Source organism: Acanthochromis polyacanthus, chromosome 14, assembly GCF_021347895.1.
Source record: "Acanthochromis polyacanthus isolate Apoly-LR-REF ecotype Palm Island chromosome 14, KAUST_Apoly_ChrSc, whole genome shotgun sequence".
Classification (NCBI taxonomy): Eukaryota; Metazoa; Chordata; class Actinopteri; family Pomacentridae; genus Acanthochromis; species Acanthochromis polyacanthus.
The window spans coordinates 27,166,919-27,188,394 of NC_067126.1; the positions used below are offsets into that span (position 1 = coordinate 27,166,919).

The 21,476-nt window shown below is 41.0% G+C and overlaps 1 protein-coding gene across 4 annotated transcripts in view; it reads left to right on the plus strand.

The window, feature by feature from the left end:
- Positions 1-21,476, plus strand: part of LOC110957562 (E3 ubiquitin-protein ligase SH3RF3) — a 112,861-nt gene that overhangs the window by 79,732 nt on the left and 11,653 nt on the right. For 3 of the 4 annotated variants that reach the window (XM_051958867.1, XM_051958866.1, XM_051958868.1), the window contains exons 4-8: positions 2,220-2,528; positions 4,906-5,021; positions 7,700-7,870; positions 11,940-12,229; positions 16,083-16,408. In XM_051958867.1, coding sequence (XP_051814827.1) covers positions 2,220-2,528; positions 4,906-5,021; positions 7,700-7,870; positions 11,940-12,229; positions 16,083-16,408 — 1,212 coding nt within the window. The remainder of the gene's footprint in view (positions 1-2,219; positions 2,529-4,905; positions 5,022-7,699; positions 7,871-11,939; positions 12,230-16,082; positions 16,409-21,476) is intronic. The other variant, XM_022203620.2, reaches the window with a different exon arrangement.

Consider the following 21,476-nt stretch of genomic DNA (forward strand, 5'->3'; position numbering starts at 1 on the left):
ATGGATGTTGCCTTTAATATCCAGGTATTAAACTCATCTACTGTAGGTGTGATATTTGCTTTGCGGTGGAGAAACAAGTATGCAGAGATAATGTTATCTATTCATAGACACTGAACACATCATAGCAGTAACAAAAGAGAAATGTGTTTCACTCTGGTGCTTCTGTGCATATAGCATCCATGTAACAAGTGTCAGGGTTTCTGCGGAGGTGGAGAGAGCAGCAGATAGTTCAGGAACACCGAGAAGCAGTGGAGTAAGGACAATTAATGAGCACCGGGTTTCTTGTAAATGACCGCGTCGATGAATAATTGGATGGTACGCGGAACATGTGACAATAAAACAACTTCACTGCCTCCCTGAACTGCTCCAAAGCCCCGTAATTGTCAAGAAGACTCAGTAATTGTTCGCCCAGCTTTTCAACTATAGACAGGTTTCTCATTTAAAATCGAAGCTGTGCTCGCAGCCGCAGAGCAGAAAACACATTGGCACGATCAAATGAGCTCATATGTGGGATTTTTCGTGATTTAGAAAATATTGCAACTTGCTGCTTAATTAAATTGGTATGGATCATCTGTCCTCATATTTCCACAGCTATTTCTAAGCTGATAAACAAATTTTAACTCCTGCTTGGTAATGTGATACATGGAATTACGGGGTGAGACAGCAGCGAGTAGCAATGACAGAAATGATTCCAGCTACGCCAGGAAATGTCTTGTTAGAGGTGGAAATCAGTGGGTAAAATAGGAATGCAGAAGTTATTGTCAACAAAGTTTTCAATCACATTTCATATACTACAACATACCCATGTCTAGTGCCTTTAGTACTAGAAGTTTCCGTCTCATATAACTGTAAGAAATCAAGAATTGAAAGATGAATCAGCTCTGAGGGAACCTGTACCTGAGCCCCGGTGTTCCTCTCTTTCCTGTTTTTCTTCTTTGCATGAACTGATGCATTTTCTCCTTTATCCACTGTGTCACAACTTAATTAACAACCGTTAATAAACCACCTTTTTCTTTAAAACCAGTTAAAACATGCAGGGTATGTGTGAGATCTGCTACCTTAAGGGATGTGTTTTATCATCAGCAGTCTCTGGAGGGGGGGAGGGGGGGAGATAAAATATTCACCACATTATTAAAATCTTGGACTGTGACCAGACTGCTAGATTCATACAGCTAATTATGTACTGTGCGCCAGAAGGAATGTTTACTTCTTAGATACGATTTATTGGCTAATACTAAAAGTAAATACAAGATTGCAATCACCCAGTCCTGACACGCAATTAAAGTTGTTGAGGATAAAAGCACAATAAAGCTAATAGCTTATTTCCATTGCTGCGCCCCATAGAAAGAGGAAAATGTCAGAGCTTCATGTCAGCCACCCATTACTTTTGTGTCATGCAGTCTATTGTACAAATCCTCATGTTGCTCTCTCTATTAGCTCTGAGTTTTACATTTCTGCATCATTTTTAGAGAGTAAAAAGTATTCAAGTTCAGTCTTTCAGTAAATTAAGTATGAGCCATTACAATCAAAGATGTAACATTCAGTTTGATATATTATTTTTAAAAGCATCATGGAACTGAAAGAAAATGGAAAAATTAAAGCTTGGATGAGTGTGTTTCTGTATGTTTGTTCTTTGTCACCCAGCCATAGATGTTTGGATCAAACCGTTCAAATTAGGGAAATTAGGGATGTAGCTTAATCAAAAACTCTGCCTTTACGCGTATAAATGACCTTATTTCTACATGGATGAAGTATGTAAATTACTATTGTGTTTTAATGACAAATTAAGTATAGCCTGTACATATTTAATATCTTAGATAACCAACAGGAGCATGTAATGTTTTAGATTTTACCCCACACTCAACCAGAGTGAGCAGAAAGAAAAGTGAATTCTGGCACTCAAAGTGGATGCCCACATTTTGGTTGGTTATTTGAGTATCTGTGTGTTTGACAAAGAGATACAGTGAGATTGTTACACAGAGGAAGTCTCACCAGACCTGCTGTTGTAAGTGATGATTGTTATGCTGCTGGTTTGAAAAGCTGCCAGAAAGAACAAGCAAGGAAAGGCCACACAAATACACTCATGTGTGCTGGAGATGTTGTGTACGTGAAGCACTCGGGTCTGAAATCTAACATCTGAACTATTCCTCTCCTCTCCTCTCCTCTCCTCTCCTCTCCTCTCCTCTCCTCTCCTCTCCTCTCCTCTCCTCTCCTCTCAGTTAAATGAAACAGCAAAGCAGTTGATGGAGATTGACAAGCCTATGCCAGCTAACGCTCCAGGTCCGAGCTCTGATCCGGCCCCGTTGGGTCCCTGCTCTCCTGGACCCTCCCCCAGTGCCTCCCCTTCAAATGGAAATGGCTCTGGCCATCGGAGAGGTGAAGGAAAGAAAAACGCCAAGAAGCGCCACTCGTTTTCTGCACTGTCCGTCAGCCAGAGGGCCGCCCAGCTCAACAACAGACACAGCATGGAGATCTCCCACCCGGTCCTCATCAGCTCCTCTGACCCCAGAGCTGCTGCACGCATCCAGGTGAATGTACACACTGTGATGGACGAACATACTGTAATTATTAAACGTAGCAGCAGCGGTACTCAGGTCAGATATCTCAGTGTATTTCAAAGGCTCTGCATTGCATAGACATACTATATTGCTTGCTTATGTGTTGGTTTAAATTTATAAAACTTAAAATGATAATATCCAGTTTAAAAACTGTATGTAAATATAGTACATGAGTAAATTTCTTAACACTTGCATGTATTTGGCAATCTAATTAATCTGAATCTTCACTTTTGACACGTTGAAAATGGTGCATTGACATGTTTTTTAACTTGACATGTTTGCATACTTATGACTGGGTCAAAATATTTGACAGATTTTTATTGTTGCTGTTTTTTAAATTTGATATAAGTAAAGGAAAACTGAATTTCATTGCATACAATCACAGCCCAGCAGCCTCAGTTAAAAAAAAAATCACTAATTAATTTATTAATGACCTATATTAGTATCACCTATCGCTCACTCAATATTGGATTTTTGATGGCACCAATATCCAAAGTTTACAATCTAAAAATTCCATTAACACTGTACTAACCAATAACCTCACTTTTTAAAGAGATGAGCCCAAAAGTCAGTCAAATAATTTCTCTGAGTAACTGTAACTGTATAAGACAGTGTAACAATGTCAATAGGGTCACAGTTCCTTAAGGCCCGGTCACACCGCCCGAACTTTGTTAGAGCGTTCCTGGAGCGGTGAAAAAAATTCATCACCGCTCGTAACCGTTCACCACCGTTTAACAGAAGTTGGCCCCCATTAAAGCAACGCCGTATACGCTCGGCCACCGCTGATGTTTCTGGAGGGGCCCTCCTACCGCTCCGAAAGTTTTGAGCTGCACAAAATATTGCGAGCGGTGAGGAGGGGGCAATTTTCCGCCCCGGCAAAGTTCACCCCCGCTCCACCAACGCCCAGTCAAAGTTTGGCACCGCTATACGCAAGTTCGTGGATGCTTGGGTCCGCTAGGCCAACGCCGAAATCTTGAATGCTGGACCACCGCTGCTTCGCCAGCGTTGCCCAGGCGGTGATTAAACGTTGCACAAACTTCGGTGGAGCGGTTGTAAGTGTTTTACAAGCGGACACGGGGTTGCTGGAACGGTGTCGGGCGTTGAAGCAGCGATCCATGGCGGCGATGAACTTTGGTTTGGCGTTGGTATAGAGGTGTCAGAGCGGGACCAGAATTTGGCTATAAATACAGGAGAAATGGACCAGGAGCTCATTTGGAATCGAGCTGCCGTTGAGTTCAGACCTCATCTATATCGAATTTGCTCAAAGTTACAGTAAAACTGTATCACCATGGATGCTGAGAGACTTGCTATGATTGGTGCACTAGTCCAGCAGCAGAATCAGAACCTCCTCAGATTGCAACAAGCTGTTGACAGAAGGAGAAGAGAGAGAAGGAGAGACAGACTTCTATCAAAAATCTATCACAACTTGCATCAAAATGATCCGTTCAGCTCCATAGTCACAAGTGGTATGCCGCTAAACCAACTTTAGTTTATACCCCCGCCGAGCCAACGCCCGCATGCGCAGAACGCCGCTATACTAACGCTCGCGTCACCGCTAAACCAACGCTCGCTACCGCTTTCTACTGCTAAACCAACGCTAAAGCAACGCCGGCTTCATTGGTGCACCGCTAATCCAACGCCCGTGTTTTCGATTTTTTTCCCATTTTGTGCGCGGTGACGAGCGTTGTCGAAATTCGGCCCCCCCTCCCTACCGTTCAAGGAACGCTCCAGCAAAGTTTGGGCGGTGTGACCGGGCCTTTAACAGCATCAAATGTATTTTCGTCATTTTGCACTGTGTTTTTTTTTTGTGTGTATCAATCTACAGATATATTGATGCAGATTTAACACATCTGCAATGAGCTATGTCTACCACTTGAACATGTGCTTCACCAGAGTTCACTTCCGTACCTCTGGATTTCATAAACATGTTTGTTATTGACCTACTTAAAGATTTTTGGGCATTTTCAGCCTTTATTTGACTGTGGTATGAGCTGAGAGAGGAAATTTGACAAAGAGACGAGATGGCATGTAACCATTAGCTCAACTAACTAGGAATGGAACCATAGACTAGCTACCCCTGTAATATTCTTCCTAACCACTCCCTTATCAGGTCAGCCCATTGCTCTTTGTTTTGACAGCCTTCTACAAGAGACACGCTGCTTTTAAAATTATTGCCTGTGGTTGCATTCATACCTTGGTTCAATATGTTGTTGCTGTCTCTGAATAATACCCAGGATGCATACTGAAAAGCTAAAAAAAAGAAAAAGCTACAGGCACATATTGCAAACAATGATTTATTTTAAATGAGAACAACTCTCTCTGTATGTGTATTTCTATACGTTTTCAGGATGCATCACCCCCTGGTCCCTCCCCGTCCTCGGCAGGGGTACTGGTGCCCCCTAAAGTGGCATCTATAACCTCTGAGCTGCTGGCCCACGCCAAGGTGCAGCTGCCACTCAACATGTGAGTATGCCTCAGAGCTGCTGTCAGCTTTTTTTTTGTCCCTTCTTCCACTTGCCCCTTCTGTTTATCAAGTGGATGTCTACCTGAGATCCAAGCGTGATTTCAGAACCCACCACCTGGCAGCTTTAAAAGTGTTTTCTCTGTTGTGCCCAAAGATATTGGCCATGTTCCACCACCTCTGCAGCCACATTTACTCCTCCACTGGTCAAGGATGAAATTCCCCTCAGAAAGGAAAAAACACAGTTACACACCATTTCCTCAGCAGTGTGATGCTAACATCAGTGTTTCATAACAAGGCTTTCAACAGCACAGAAAGGACCCCTACAATGCATTTTGCTGTACAGGTGTTTAATGCTTCATAGAGACGGCCACTGGGAAACAGAAAAGAGGGCAAAAGAGACATGAAAAACTTAGGACAAGAAAAATTACACACTATATACAGATTTTAGAGCAATAGTAAAACTCAGGACAAAGTTTTGTTCCAAAGGCTGCTCTTGGAAGCTTTGCTACTGACTTCATCAACTTTGCACAGACTGATAAATTCATGACCGGATTCAGGGCCAAAAAGTGACCTGTCACATTCTCAAAAATCAAACAGAGTTCTTGAGGAAATGCAAGTACACAAGTCACATCCAGATGGCTGCTGACATGCCAGTGCTGACCAAGATCTTTCTATAATTTACCTCATAATTAATCTACCAAGTAATTTGCCAGAACAATTCGGGTATCCTCAAGGTGAGTGTGTGTTTGTGCTCATGTACCTCCAGCTTAGTGTGAACCAGTTTTTAGCTTTGGACCTTGAGAGCGAGGATATTTTTGGAAAGTGAGGTCACTTGCTCAATCCTCTGTGCTTTGTCCGAGGTTAGAATTAGGTTTGTAGATTAGGGAAGAGGCCAGGAAGTGCATTATGCCACTGGGGGTCCTCAGGAGTGTAGAAGCACAATTGCGGCGACCTTCCTGCAGGATGGGAGTGAAACACAGCACCATTGTCACGTTTAATATTATCACCTTCCAAGTCGGCTATAGGTGTGGGCGCGCACACACACACACTCACACACACACAAATACACACACAAACAGCTAAGACACACATGCATCCGGAGTGGGTTTCTCCTACTGATGAGGTCGGTCATTTTCATCTTGACCTGGCAACTATTCCTGTTGCCATGAAGAGACGGGAGTAAGTCCCCACATCTGTTACCATGGCAACGGGGAGGCAGCACATATAGGGCTTGTTTACTCTGCGGTCTTATCGTCTTCCGTCGGAGTCTGGCACTACGTGTCTCCCAGCGTCGGGACCAAAATCTCATTTATATGTTAACACAGGTGCCTCAGACAATGCTCAGCGTCAAGTCATCTGCAGTGAGATGCTAAATGCTACATTCAGCTGTAAGCAGGTACACAAAGATGGACTGATTTGGTATTATTTTTCAGCATCCTGTACCATTAGGGAGGAAAACAAAAAAAATTGTCAGCCTCTAGTGGTCAGAGAGAAGTGAATAATTCAATCATTATTGGAGATTTTGTTAAAATTTCAATCCAAGACTACTTGGATGATATGAATGAACCTTTTCCAATTCTGATGGTTTTTCTTTGACAATGATTTCTTTTGCTTTTACATAACTAACATTGTTATTGCAGAATAAAATAAACCAAAGCCAGTCATTTCAGGTATCATGCCAGTATAGATTTGTATACATTTTGTGTAACCTCTACAAAGATGTAACACTGGTAAGAGAATATTACCAGAGATCAGAACTTCAGTATGCACAAAGACCTCATTCTTTCTATGTAGGTCATTACTGTAAAGAAGAATGCATTCTCAGATAACTTACCAGAGATAAACTTTCAAACTACATCTCAGAACTTTCTCTGTGGTGTTTTCAGCCTCCAAATAAGTGATTAAGTAAAATGGCTGAGAGCCTTTACTGGTGTTCTTACTTAAAAAAATCAATTTGACACCCTGATGTTTCTGTATAAATGCAAATTTTAGAAGCTACAGGAGACAACAGGAACCTGGCAAACACATATTTACAATAGCGATGTTATTCCTACACTCTCTTCCTCAAATATAAGATAAACAGACATGAAACATCTTCGGAAAATGGTATATGGTGGGAGGACAAACCAGCACTGTTCGTCTCTTTGACCTGACAAAGATCCTGTTGTAGATCAGATCGTTGATGGTCTAATAAAGGAGCATCTGCAGTATGTGGGCTCCCATCCTTTGTTCCTCTGCACTGTACAGTCAAAAAACTAAAAATGAGAAGTATGAAAAATACTTTCAGCATAATGCTCACGGCATCCTTTTGTTAAAAGTGATAATTCTTGGTTTTCTGACAGCTAAAAAGGAAAGAGTCCTGATTATTCTGCAGTTATTTTCTTGATTCTCTCCTCCTTTTTTTAACACACTGACACAAATGTCTTTGAGTTTTCTGACAGCATACCTTTGATCGTGTTCCATCTTTTAGCAGTTTGTCATTCAGCTTTGTTTTTGCACAGCTCAGCATGCAGTACAGTGCATTAGGGGTAATCCACATGCATGCCTCCAGATGAAGATGCCCAGTGGGAGCTAATCGGCATGTGGTGAACAGTTGCTCGATATTTCCTGCAGACTTAAATGTTTTTTTTATTATTTTTCTCACTTTTCCATTCTGTCTGTCGACTCCGGTCCCCAGATACCTGGCCCTGTACGCCTACAAGCCCCAGAAGGCTGACGAGCTGGAACTTCGGAAAGGGGAGATGTATCGGGTGACAGAGAAGTGTCAAGACGGATGGTTCAAAGGCACCTCGCTGAGAACTGCTGCGTCTGGCGTCTTCCCGGGAAACTATGTCACTCCTGTGTCCAGGTCAGTGAGCTCCGGCTGGTGGATGGATGGGGAAGGTGGTGTTTTATTGATGCTATGTCATCGCCACATCCAGATGAAGGTAAGCAGCAGTCATCTTTGGAGTGTAGCTTCATGTGCAGTTTCTCGCTTCCTTCATTCCAAGATGGAAGAGCGACTGTATTGCTCGAGAAGCCAGAGTACCAGCACAGGGCAGGCAGGTTTAATGTCTACAAAAGCTACCTGTCCAGCTCAGACTTGTCCTCCGTTTGTCACTCAGTTCATTTGGTTTGGTCATGTGTGCCCAGCAGTGCAATACTACGTCAGACTAAGGCCACTAATTTTGCTCTAACACAAAGGCAATGCCAGCTCGAGCACTACCACCTTCATTGTAATTTACATCGGGAAGTTCCGAGCCTCCAGCAGACTCTGAATACAGATCTGACTGAACAGTGCTATTTGGTAGGCATTACGGCATGTAATTGCACATGTATTTCCGTGTGCCCAGACTGCTTTTTGTCACATAGGCATGTCCAAAAAGCAATTTCTGGGGCTTTAGTTGGGAGAGGTGCGCCCTGTGGACACTGTATTCCTCATGGTGGTAAAATATTCTTCTTTCTTCAGCCTGTACTGCACATTATGGCCACTAAAACTACCAGAATGATTTGGTCACACCAGCAAATGTACCAGAGGCCTAATCTGAGAAGTCGTTTCCAGGAGGGTATTGCAAAAGAAACACATAAAAATGTATTGTTGTCCATGTGAATATATATTCAAAATGTCAGAACATCCATTTTTAATGTAAACATTGGCTTAAATTAAAAGCAATATAAGATACAAAGCAGTGTTCAAATGATTCTACTGGCTGTGTCATTCTAATGTTTGGCTACCACATCCTCATTCTAGATCATTATCATCATCATTATCATCATAATTATCATCATTGTCGTTACACAACACTGTTACTCATAGCTGTTCAAAGCAAATAAAACTGAAAAAAAAACAGTGCGCTGAAATATTTGGCAATTTAATTACCCTCATTACTCCTGTACGCATGAAAACATTTGCAGTTCATCTAATCTGTATTCTGCCCCATGATGCAGTCAAGGAGAGAGAGAGAGAGAGAGAGAGAGAGAGAGAGAGAGGAGGAAAATGAAAGCAAGGCGGAATTGCAATAATGGAAGGAAAGAGAAAGTCAAAAAAATGAGTGAAAATGGCGGACATGATGAGGTAATGGAGGAAAAACAGAGAAAGAGTTTGAAAGATAGAAAATCCAAAGAAAGGGTGAAAGAGAATCAGGCAAGAGAAGAAAATATGAAGATGAGAGAGAACTGTGCAAAGAAAGAAATTAAAAAAAGATAGCTGGAAGAGAAAAGTGACAGCGTGAGGGGGACGGAGAAGAAGGAAGAAAGCGAGAAAAGAAAGAGCGAATGATACAAAGAGTTGAAACGACTGCAGAAACAGCAGGTGTCCTTCTCCAGTGGATATGAATGGCTGATTCACATTCTGCACTTATGCAATCGTAGGCAGAGAGCGCGAGAGAAAGGCAAGATGGGCGAATAATCAAATGAGAGGCAATTTGTTATTTTTATGCAGGCATACTCTCTCCTTCTCCCATCAGCCCTCCTTACCTCTCCTCCTCCTTTGTCTGCAGTGCAGCTCAGAAATTTCTCAATATGATAATGAGAGGCTGACACAGACTTGGACACAGACACACATGCACGCACATTTCAGAGGACAATCAATACAGGTGGCCAGTATTGGAATTCAATTGTTTTTTGGACTGCAGTTTGAACATTTGCATATTTATTGTAGAATTTATTATCCTGGTTGATACAAACTGGATTTCTGTTGTCTTTCCTTTTTAAAAATGTAATGAAATCTTTAAAGCTCCAGAAAATGGTCAAAAGCATCTGTTGGATGTCTGCTGACCCCGACACATGCGATAAACAATTGAAAGTAGTGTATGTGTGGTGTCCATGGAGAACCTCAAATCAAAGAAGCTGTGAGTAACTTGGCTGTTGGTAGACACAGACACACAAACCACACACAACACACACGGCCATAACTCTGTATGCGTGTGACAGGAAGTCGATGGGCAGCCATAAGAGTGTGAATACCGCTGCGTCAATAATGTTCAGCTCACTGTTCTGACATTCAGCACTCTGCAGACAGAAACATGAGCAGCCTGCAGCACCATATATGTTACAGCAGGACACTATGTCGTGCTAATCCGGTCAGATAATAGTACTGATATTACTCACTTTGACAGACTTTAATAGTCCTGTTTGCAGCTCCTGCTATTGTGGATTAAAGACTGGCTCAAAATTAAAATTTTGTGCCAAAGAATCTACAGCAGGGGTGTCAAACTCATCTTAGTTCAGGGGCCACAGTTAGTCCAATTTGATCTCAAGTGGGCCAAACCAGTAAAATCACAGCATAATAACCTATAAATAACCACAACTCCAAATGTTTCCCTTTGTTTTAGTGCAAAAAAGCACATTCTGAAAATGTTCACACTTACGGAATTATTTTTTTGCAAAATATCATGAACAACCGTGAATTTCTGAAGAAAAGTAAGTTCAGTTTCAACAGCATTCAGGAACACAACATGGCAAAATGACAAAAAAAGACAATAAAAACAACAGAAACAAGACAAAATATTACAAAAATGAGACACAAAATGACAAAATTAAGACAAATGACATGTAACAAAACAAAAAAGAGACAACAAAAAAATGTTACAAGGCGACAAAAAATTAACAAATGACACAAGCAAGCCAAAAATCCCCAAAATGATAGGAATGATTAAAAAAACAACGAATAAAGCAAAACACAAAATGACGAAAATAAGACAAAAAACACAAGTGAGACAAAAATGATGCACAAAATGACAAAAGTAAGAGACAAATGACAAAAGCCGGACAAAAAAAGACAACAACAACATAAACAAGACAAAATATTACAAAAATGAGACACAAAATGACAAAATTAAGACAAATGACATGTAACAAAACAAAAAAGAGACAACAAAAAAATGTTACAAGGCGACAAAAAATTAACAAATGACACAAGCAAGCCAAAAATCCCCAAAATGATAGGAATGATTAAAAAAACAACGAATAAAGCAAAACACAAAATGACGAAAATAAGACAAAAAACACAAGTGAGACAAAAATGATGCACAAAATGACAAAAGTAAGAGACAAATGACAAAAGCCGGACAAAAAAAGACAACAACAACATAAACAAGACAAAATATTACAAAAATTAGACACAAAATGACAAAAGAACAATAAACAATCTAGTATTTTACTTTATGATCAAAATAACATGTCATGTTCAAAAAATATATTTTACATTTATAGTTTTACAGATTTACAATTTATAGTTGATGTCTTCTCTGTAATTTTTACAAAGTCGTCCAGCGGGCCGGACTGGACCCTCTGGAGGGCCAGTTTTGGCCCACGGGCCACATGTTTGACACCCCTGATCTACAGCCTTGCAGGCAGTGTGCTGACACTCTATATACATGTGATCACAATGACAGTCTAAAGAGAAGATATAGTCTTTACCATTTTCAGCAACATATTTAACATATTTCCTAAGAAAATTTACTAATTGGCTTTAATAATGTCATAAACCAAAATACTTAGCAAATTCACACATTAGATTTCATTACAGGACTAAAGAAGGAGATCAACAAGTTATTAAAAATCAACCTCAGCTGTACAGAAAAGTTTCATGGCAATCCGTCCTTCTGTTTTCACTAAAATAAACAAATATGAATCATATTGCATCACAAGAAGGAGAAATATCTGGATCACCAAAGACAATAAGATTCCTCTTCAGGGTTTCTGTTCTAAATTTCATGCCAAACTCATAGTTTAGATATTTAAGTCCAAAATGATAGAACCGCCATCCTGCAAGCGTGGCTAAACATGCGTTTATGTGTATGACCATTTCCAAAGCAGTAAACCTGATGTTAACATATGACTAGTGCTGATGAAAGTGAAAATCTCTATATGTTGTCTTTACCCATTTGGTAAATTAAACGACAAGTCAATATCGCTCTCCCCTCTCTCCTCTGAAGGGCTCCCTTTGGAGTTGGTGCTACTCGGGGCTCGTGTTTGTCCAGTCCAGTCGGAGGAGGAGGAGGGTGCAGTCCAGTCGCGGGTAAAATCTCCGACCCTTCGTCTCCAGGCTCCCCGGGGCCCTCTTCGTCCCGTCCCTCCACCCCACTGGTAAACTCAGCCAACTCTATCAACAGCATCAGTCCCGCCTCCTCGCCGCAAACTGCCGCCGCCCAGCTGAAGAACTGCCTGCGCTCCAGCCAGCACACGGTGAACCAGGCACGCACCTCAATGCAGCTGGGTAAGCACTGTAAGAAATACACATCAAGCATCTGTAATCACACTCGACTGATGTTTTTTTTGACAGAGATACCAAATATTACTAATCAAAGTGACTAATACTTTAAACTGTGGCTGCAACTAACAATAGTTTTCCTTGTTAAAGATGGTAAAATATGCTGATCACTGTGTCCCAAAGCAAAAGATAACACTCTTAAATGTCTTGTTGTACCCACAACACAAAAAAGGTTGGCATACAAAGATAGTTTACTGTCAAAGAGGAGGAAAGAAAACAGGAAATATTCAGACATTAAAAGCTGGAGTCAGAGAAGTTGGCCCTTTATTCCTAAGTAATTACTCAAACTGACCAATCAGTTGTTAAATCATTTAATAAAATTAAACAACTTTGAATAGCTAATTAATTAATTTGTCTATTTGGAACCAATAGTTTTGCAGAAAAAATGAAAATCTTATTAAATTTTAGGAAAAAACAAACTCCAGCACAAAACTTTGTTAAAATGTTTTTTGTGTGTTTTTTTATGCTTTAAATATGTTTAATTAAAAATAGACTCTTCAACATTTGTCCTTTAGTGTTGTTAAGCTGTTACTCCATAACTAATAAGATTCAGGAAAGGTAGAGAGGAGACAATGAATGGGTCGGAATAAAAACAAAAAATGAACATAAGATGTTTTTTAAGGATTGAGTTAAAATCAAGACTTCATCAGAGGAATGCTAAACAGTGGATCCGATAATCAGCCAAGATGATAATCGGTTGACTCTTACATTTAACTTATTAGATCCTCAGTAGCATCTCATTTGTTCCTGTTTTAACACTTTATTGATGAACCTCAATCACATTTTTCCCGATTATCATGAGCTAACAAGATGGAGCAGCTCACTAGACTGTAGCAGGTACAGGATCTATAATCATCTTGACACATGACAAAGACAGAAATGTGAACTTGGTGATTCATAAATCGAAGACCACCTGTAAAACACAAAGCACCTGTTATTCTGCTGCAGAATCAACCACATTAAAGCCTCCCACAGTGACACTGTGTCAGGAGAGAACTGTATCCTACCTCCAAAGAGAAGAAATGTGCAGCAGGTTAAAAGAAATTATAGAGTCTGACTCTGGTGTTTTCTCCCGATCTCATGCTCTGCAATAAAACTGCTCACCAGCCTGCAGGCTTTAAAGCAGCAGAGTCCAGATCATCTGGGACCTTGCAGCATTTTAGCCCTTTAGTCTCTGATTACAGCATAATGGAATATTGAGCAGTCATTAATTCAGGTAGCTGCTACACCCTGTGCAGTTCTGCAGCCGCCTTTTTAACCTCCGGGTTCTTCGGTGCTGTTAAACATGTGTAATTGCTATTGAGAACAAACAAATAAAAAGTAGCAGACATAAAATCAAAAACAAAACAAGCAAATCAGAGCTATGAAAAGTTGGATGAGCGCCTGAGTAAATGACAAGATTGAGATGCATAGTGTTCAGATACACAACATGGCCAAAAGCAGACACTTGTTACAATATGTTACTGTGCTGAAAACGTCTCCATTAATGCTGTGATGAGGTCTGACTCACTATAGCTTTTGCACTTCATTCTTCCATACCAAGTGAACTTCTGTAGAATCACCTACAGAAGAAACCCAGACAGCTTTTGGATTTTTTGCTGTGAGGCAGAATGATAACCACCGTGTCTCCTCTGATAAACTGTGATGATTTGCAAAATGTGATGTGGACTAAATGCAATGCTGCCCACGCATTTTTGTTACATTTCAGAGAGGATAGTTTCATGTTTTTTTTTTTGCAAAATGTTGAAAGCCTTTTGCTAGTTCTATAAAGTACTACAAGAAAAGCTAAGGAAAAATGGAAACAAACTTCTAAATAACACAGAAATTAGTTTTTTAGGAGTTTAATCAAAACTCAAAAGGCAGAAAAGACTCTTGTCAAAGGTATTAATCCTGTCAAGGCTGCGTGAGACTTGATGTGAATGTCTTGAATGTGTCTTATATACATCCTCCACCTCAGTCTGTCTTTGTACTCCGCCGCACAAAGCTCCTGAATCAACTCTGTCAACATGTTCGGTTCAGAACATTTGTACAGGAGCATTCTGTAACTGCTTCAGATAATTTAGCACAATTGCATTCTTACTACATGTGCTCAAACATACAAACGGCGCACAAAACACGACGGCACCGCTAAGGACTCTGATCATGCAGCGTTACTGTTTGTGCCATAAGCATCCTCACACACAATCCTCAAAAACACACACACACACACACGCACACCTGTGTCGGTACAAGGTCTAGATCATATCAGCCTTGTTCTCTACTCAGAGTCTATTCATCTCTCCAACAAGCCTTTCTCTCTCCTCCTTTGTATCCTTTCTTCTTCCCCTTTGAGAAAATAATGGCGAAGGTTTCTTTTGGGAGGCTGAAGAGTACACACTGTGAGAAGACTGCCAAGAATAACACACATACAGATATGTGCACTCCCACGTACGTGCATACACACAAGCAGACGCACACAAACACACATAGCCAAATGACATCACCGTGCTTTTCGTTTTATGGAGGCGTAATGACAGAGCTTCTCCTTTCTCTCTCTCCACTTCTTTCCCCTTTTTCCTCTGTTTTTCTCTCCCCCTCTCTCGCATAGACACAAACACACACACACACACATGCACACACATCTGGTCTCCATTACAAAATAAAGTATGTGCATAGTTCTGGCGTTTAGTGGTTTTATCACATGACCAGCACACCTCTCTGTGGATTTCTGCCTGAGTGCTGCAGTGGAGCGGAGCAGGTGGCTAGAAACCCTGTGTGTGTGTGTGTGTGTGTGTGTGTGTGTGTGTGTGTGTGTGTGTGTGTGTGTGTGTGTGTGTGTGTGTGTGTGTGTGTGTGTGTGTGTGTGTGTGTATGAGTGTGTGTGTATGTGTGTGTGTGTATGAGTGTGTGTGTGTTGTTGTTGTGCAAGTGAGTGTACGCACAAGCTGTATGTTTATGTGGGTGTGTGTTTTTGTGCACTTTTGCCCTCGTGAAAGGCTTCACAAAGTGCTCCAAACTCAGGACGTCGAGGACAAGTTTTTGTTTGTGCAGAGCTTTGGCTTCAAGTTAAGCTTTTCTGAGTTTGTTGCGTAGTTCTTGCCAGAGAATGTTTCCTTTATCACTGTTAAATACCCTTTTTTGTCAGGTATTAGATAAAGAAATACCACTTTAAGCTTGTGTGGACAGAGGCAGAAATCTCACCGTGTGATAAATGTTTGTCAGGCTTGCTATTTAGCATGTTTTTACCAGAATGGCTCAGCTTTTAGACCTCCCAGACTGACCTTATCTCTGATTAGTGGGTATCTTTAAACAGATTAAATATGTAAGTGATGGGAACTGGCTACTCCCAATTTCACACAGTTATAAATAAGTAAGTAGCTGTTCATCTACTCTTATCTATGTGATGGACCGGCCAACTAAGTAAAGTGCCTCTTTGCTTTGTGCCCAGTGCAGGTGGCATCCACAACATTACTGCATATTAGCCTTTAGGTACAATAGTGTTTCACATGATTGCATTTCCCAGTAAGTCAAGAGACACATTTCAGTAATCTAAATTTGCCATTAAATCAAAGATTATATGAATTTGAAGGTGCACTTGTTTTTAAAATGACTCTCACTGCTTAGCTTATCACTAAACTTACATAGAGACAGATGATTATTAAACTAATTCTCTCCTCAGATATTATCTAAGACGGTCACCGAGTCTAACTCAATGTCAACAAAATATTGACCTTCTTTGGCCTCTTGCTGAGTGATGGCAGTGGTCAGTGTAAACCCCCCCCCCCCCCCCAGTTATACTAATCCACACGTGTATTTGTGTGTGTTTAAGTCCACAGTCCCCCAGCTGGAAGCCCAGAGCGCCCCACGGTGGCCATCTCTCCCCTGCGTCCTCAGAGCTCCTCCCCCTCGCGCTGCCCTGGCCAATCGGGTCGTCCTCTCTCCATGGTGTCTCCAGGACCCAGCTTAGGGCCCTCGCCCCTCTCCTCCCCAGCTTCGCGTCCCATCCTCCCCCTGTCCTCCCCTCTTTCTTGTCTCACCCCTCCGAACGTGTCAGCGGTGCTCCTCAACGGCGAGCCAGCCAGTCCACTGCAGCCTCCATCGCCGGGCCCCTCCCATGCTCCCACCCAGGGCGCCCTCGCACCCAAAGCAGAGAAGGTGAGGCTCAATCCTCACCAATAATTGCACTTTTCAGCAAAGATTCAGATATGTTCAGCTTGTTTTCATATTTGGCTTTTTGGTCAGACGTTTTTCTCTAATGGAATAATTGGCAGTCTTGCTGGGGCAATGCGACTTCTATCATTTTCTCCACATGTATACTATAATCACCAAAAATATTGCAGCAAATCTGGTTCCCCAACCATGAAAATCATATCTCTTGATCACACACAAAAAAGTCTTTGATTACTGTTTGCTGCTGCCTGTTGTAGTATCTGAGGGGAGAATGCTCAATAATGACCGACTCATAAAACAAATTATACTGCACATATTAAATCCAGATAATCATAATAAAACAGCAGTTTTCAAAGCAAATCAATGGGAGCACGGATTCTCTGCAGGATTGCAATTAATATGTATTTTTCAACACCTGCTGCTTGCTTTTTTGATAAATAGATTCATAACTGGGGCTATAAAATGTCAGGATGTCATCACACAATCCCTCATTTCAGCTATTCTAACATATACACCAAATTTGTGCAAGAAAAAAACACTTTGTTCAAATTCTGCTTTTCTGTTTCCCGCGAGAATAGTTGTCCTGTAAATACGCACCTTTTATTTGTATTTTAATTAACTTTAACACCATGTCAGGTAAAAGAAAAGGTGTTTTGTCTTCCACCGTTCACAGTTTAGTGGGTGTGAAATCCGTAGTGTGTACGTCTGCATGCATTTGTGCATACGATGAGCCGGCCGTTCTCCTCTACCTCGGTGAGTGTCATTCACCCAGGCAGCTGGCACAAATGCTGAATGCCTTCCTATATGTTGTAAGAGCTGCAGTGTTAAAGCTGTGGATGTTAAAAGCGGGTCTCACTGACAGTGAAGGATGGCACCGAAAGCTCGCATCTGTCTCAGCTCCATTTGTTTCACTGTTGGCTCCGTTGTCTGGGACAGCTAATCTAACTACATGGCTAGCTGACAAACAGCTCATTGACTATGGAACAGCAGACAGGAGCCTTGTTTACATCGTCAGACGCATAGATGGCTTGGACTTTTATTTTTAAAAGCCCAGATTCAGGATTATATCACATGTACTAAATATATTACAAGAAGTTGGAACAAGGCCACTTATGGCATCCTGACATAAAAGAAGGCTTCCTTCTTATGACGACATTGTACCAGATTAGCTTTTTGTTATGTTTAAATCCAGTGTTTGTCAAATATCATATATTGGGAGGTTTTTTAATGATTTTTTTCTCAGCTGGTCTTTAATATTTTAGACAATGACCTGCCTTCTCCACTCAAAATAAGCTGCTCCTCTCCCCATAACAACCTATAAAAGTATGCATTTTTTCGAAAACCAAAATACTTCCTTAAATTAGACTTCAAGATAAGAGATGTGAGATGCTCAAAACCCATTTATTGTTCCAAAACATCACATTATCCGTTGACTAAGTATTCAGCCTTCAATCACAGTGCAGATCTTTGCAGCTTCAAGCTTGGCAGAGCAGAGACATCAGGTCTGAAGTCAGGGGTGGCAATGAGGCTGCACAGAGTCCCACTTTGTTACAGAGAAAATGATGAAGCGGTCGTGATAACTGTCTGGCTGACACAGTTTAGGGTAATCTCTGTTCGACACACTGTCACACTGTCTAGAGTGTAGCCAGCATTACAGACACATATCACATTGGACACCGACATGCATTTGTAGATCGCTTCCAAGAAGTCTGCACTCTGGGGCAATTGCCAAGGAAAAGGCTGTCAGAAGTGCTTGGAGGAATTCAGCAGGTCCCGAAGAGCCTAAAAATGTTTTGAGACCTGGACTTTAGATAATATGGGACTTACATTCCTGTTTCACTTTCGCTGGGGTGTTTTCTGCTATTCTGCAGCACTTTGGCTGTATATCTAATGCTTAAGGGATATTAAATGAATGCCGCCACTTGATCCTGAGACACAGACCGAAGACTCTTTTATAGACGAACACGCTGACAGCTGCGAGTAGAAAAAACAAGTTCATCAAGCTAAATATGAAGTTGCTATCATCCATTCCATTAGCACATTTTAGATTCAGGTACAGCGCTTTGTCCCATTTCATCCTTCAGTTTTTCCTTGCATTTCTCGTTCACTTAATTTATCTCACAAGCATTTTGACAGTGGTGAGCGTGGGTGAGTGAAATGGCAGAGTAATTAGCTTTGTGGGTGGACAGAAAATGGCATCAGTGCATTACTCCCATCAACCCTGAGCAATCTTTACACCCTGCTGTCTGCTTTCAAAAAGCGAAAGCTGTTCCATTTAGTGGCACAGCGTTAACAGTGAATTATCGTCGCGTCTGTTTGTGTTTATGACGTTCCGTACATTTGGAATGAAGCAAAACTTCACACAGACAAGCATGGCAACAATTTCTGTGCATACCATGAAAAATTCCACTTAACTTGCTTCTCAGATCCAAAATCAGATTAAAATGTGAGTGTGTGCTGCTCCCTGGTGGTTTGTTTTGGAATGACACCAGCAGTTTGACGTGTAAACAGACACACACAGGCGAGCACACACACTCACAGGAGGCAGATTAAGCCTTTAAGCCTGCAGATGAAAGAAGAGAGGGCGTGATTATTCACTTTTTGTGCCATTTTCAATCCCACCTCCCTCCTTCTCTTTCCTGCCTGTACCCCTCTGCTCTCTCTCTCTCTCTCTCTTTCCACCCACACCTCTTTTCTTTCCTCCTTTCTGTCCTCTCCTCTACTTGTTACCCTTCTTGAGTCCTTCTTCCACCATTCCTTTTATCTTCCATCGCTCCGTTTTCTCTGCATCTATTCATCTCTGTTTACCTCTCTGTCTTATCCTTCCTCTCCCAAATTTGAATTCAGACATTGTGTATTTGCGTAACAGGAACAAAATCTGTGTTGCCCAAACAGTGGGACATTTTAAGAGTGTATATTTCAGTACCGTGTCAGAGTACAGCAGCAGAGACAGATGTATGTTATCCAGAGAGGGAGCAATGACAGTTTCATTATTTAAAAAAAAAAGACAGCAGAAAAAATGCAGAAAGAAAGAGGTGCTATATTTTTGCATGTGGTGATGAAATCTCTATTTAGACAAATGCATATCTCTGAAGCTCTGCTTCTTGGAGTATAAGAGCAGAGGGTGCGGTACGTTTTCTGTCACGGGTCTGCTGAGTCAAAGTGTTCAAACAGCCTCTGTAAGTGCTTTGCTAAGCACTTCTTTTCTGTGCCATCCCACCTCTGTACTGAGTCTGATGATCAGGACTGTGAATCTTATTGTTCTCCAGTCTCCAATCCTGCATTTTATTTGGATTCTGATATCAACACTATAGGTAGAGTTATATTGAATAGGGGAAATGATGGTATTATTGTTTATTAACTTTCCAGAATTGTATTTCGCAAACTAGACAGCAACTTATAACGAAGACAAAGCTTGACTCCACACTAAAATCTGCTTCACTATGCTCTGCTACATGTGCTGCAGACAGTGCTGTTGTAAACACTGCTATCTGCTGCTCTGCTGGACAAACTATGTGATGACACTGTTTCTAAAGTTCCCAAATATATTTTTCTGTATTATGTTCTGTAATAGATCAGATCAGTGTGCATCAGACAGCCAATATCTCAGTACTGAAACTTTTCTGACAGGGCAATATCAGCCTGATAAATTGACCAGTCAACATGTGGGTCAGGCTTTAGTGTTTTTGTGTTTCTCAAAAAATTATGTGAGAATGTTGGGTCGGTTTGTTTTAACATTTGATGGTCCTCCCAGCAGTTCGAAGTCACATTTTTCTTAAATGCCACTGTGTTTGGTTGTTGAGACTTCAATAATTGCATATACCTTGTAAAAAAATGGCTGCATCTGATGTGTATTTTTTATATTATTGATTTCAATTAACCAGCTGATCTATAAAATGTAAGATATGTCTGCTCCCCTCATGATCTGCCTCCAGCAGGAATATTTCTACCAGTCCTGTGAGCTCTCAGCAGACAGCAGCGTTAAAGTTTCTCCTGTTTGACCCTGTTTGGGTACAGTTTGGCTAATAACATGGGCTTTCATTAAAGGAATGGGCGTTTAATTTACAAAATGCCACTGTAAGCCAATTGTGCTGACCAAATGACATTGGTAAATGAACAATTATTGACCCACCAAAGCGGATGTAATTACTGTAGAAAATGAACAAGCAAAAATGAGAAACATTTTTCAGAGCAACAGATTTTGGGCACAAGAGTCAAAAAACACACTAACTAACTTTTGGTACAGAGTCTATTCTAATGACTTCATAAGTATGTTTTCTTGTTAATTTCTTGCAGATCTTTTGGTATTTAGTAATATATTTTGATACATTCCTCTGCAGTGGAGCATACTTTAATACATTGTTGAAGAAGAAAGCTTTGTGCAGTGTTGCATTCTGGATTTTTCTTCGGCAGATCATCGCTTTGATCTTCCATATTTACTGACAGCCTCGACTTTTTCGAGCATCGTGCAGCATAGGCAGGTTTTCCTTAAAGCCTGATTCAGTAGTTGACAGGACTATAGAGCCATCTGCAAAGGCTTGCAAATTTAGTGCGACAGCTGGGCAGACCTACCACAGGGGGCTGTGAGCAGAGCCAGGGAACAGTAGGAGAATAAGCGATACACAATACAGACAGACGTATACATGAACATCGATTTTAAATGTATTGAAAAAGAGCCGCTTCTGATGTAATTATACATTAAGATATGTTTTAGTTCAGTCAGAAGCTGCATAGTATTTAATACATTATTTCAGCTAAAGAGACCCTAAGCTAAGTTGAAATGAAGCAACTATTGTCTACTAAGGATGTATTCAAGTGAGAATGTGTTATTTTCAGAGTCACAATTCTTGACTAACTGTGTGAATAGAATTACTGTGAAAACCCAGAGCTCAAATGTGCAGAACTGAGCACCAGAACCTGAGAAAGAAGGCAAAAAAATGTGAAAATGAAGTTCCGTGTGTCAATTATAAATTAGGCAACATGTGACATCGTAGATAGGCGATATACCTGACGCTTATGTATAGAGGTGATCTTTGTAGACTGAAACTGATAA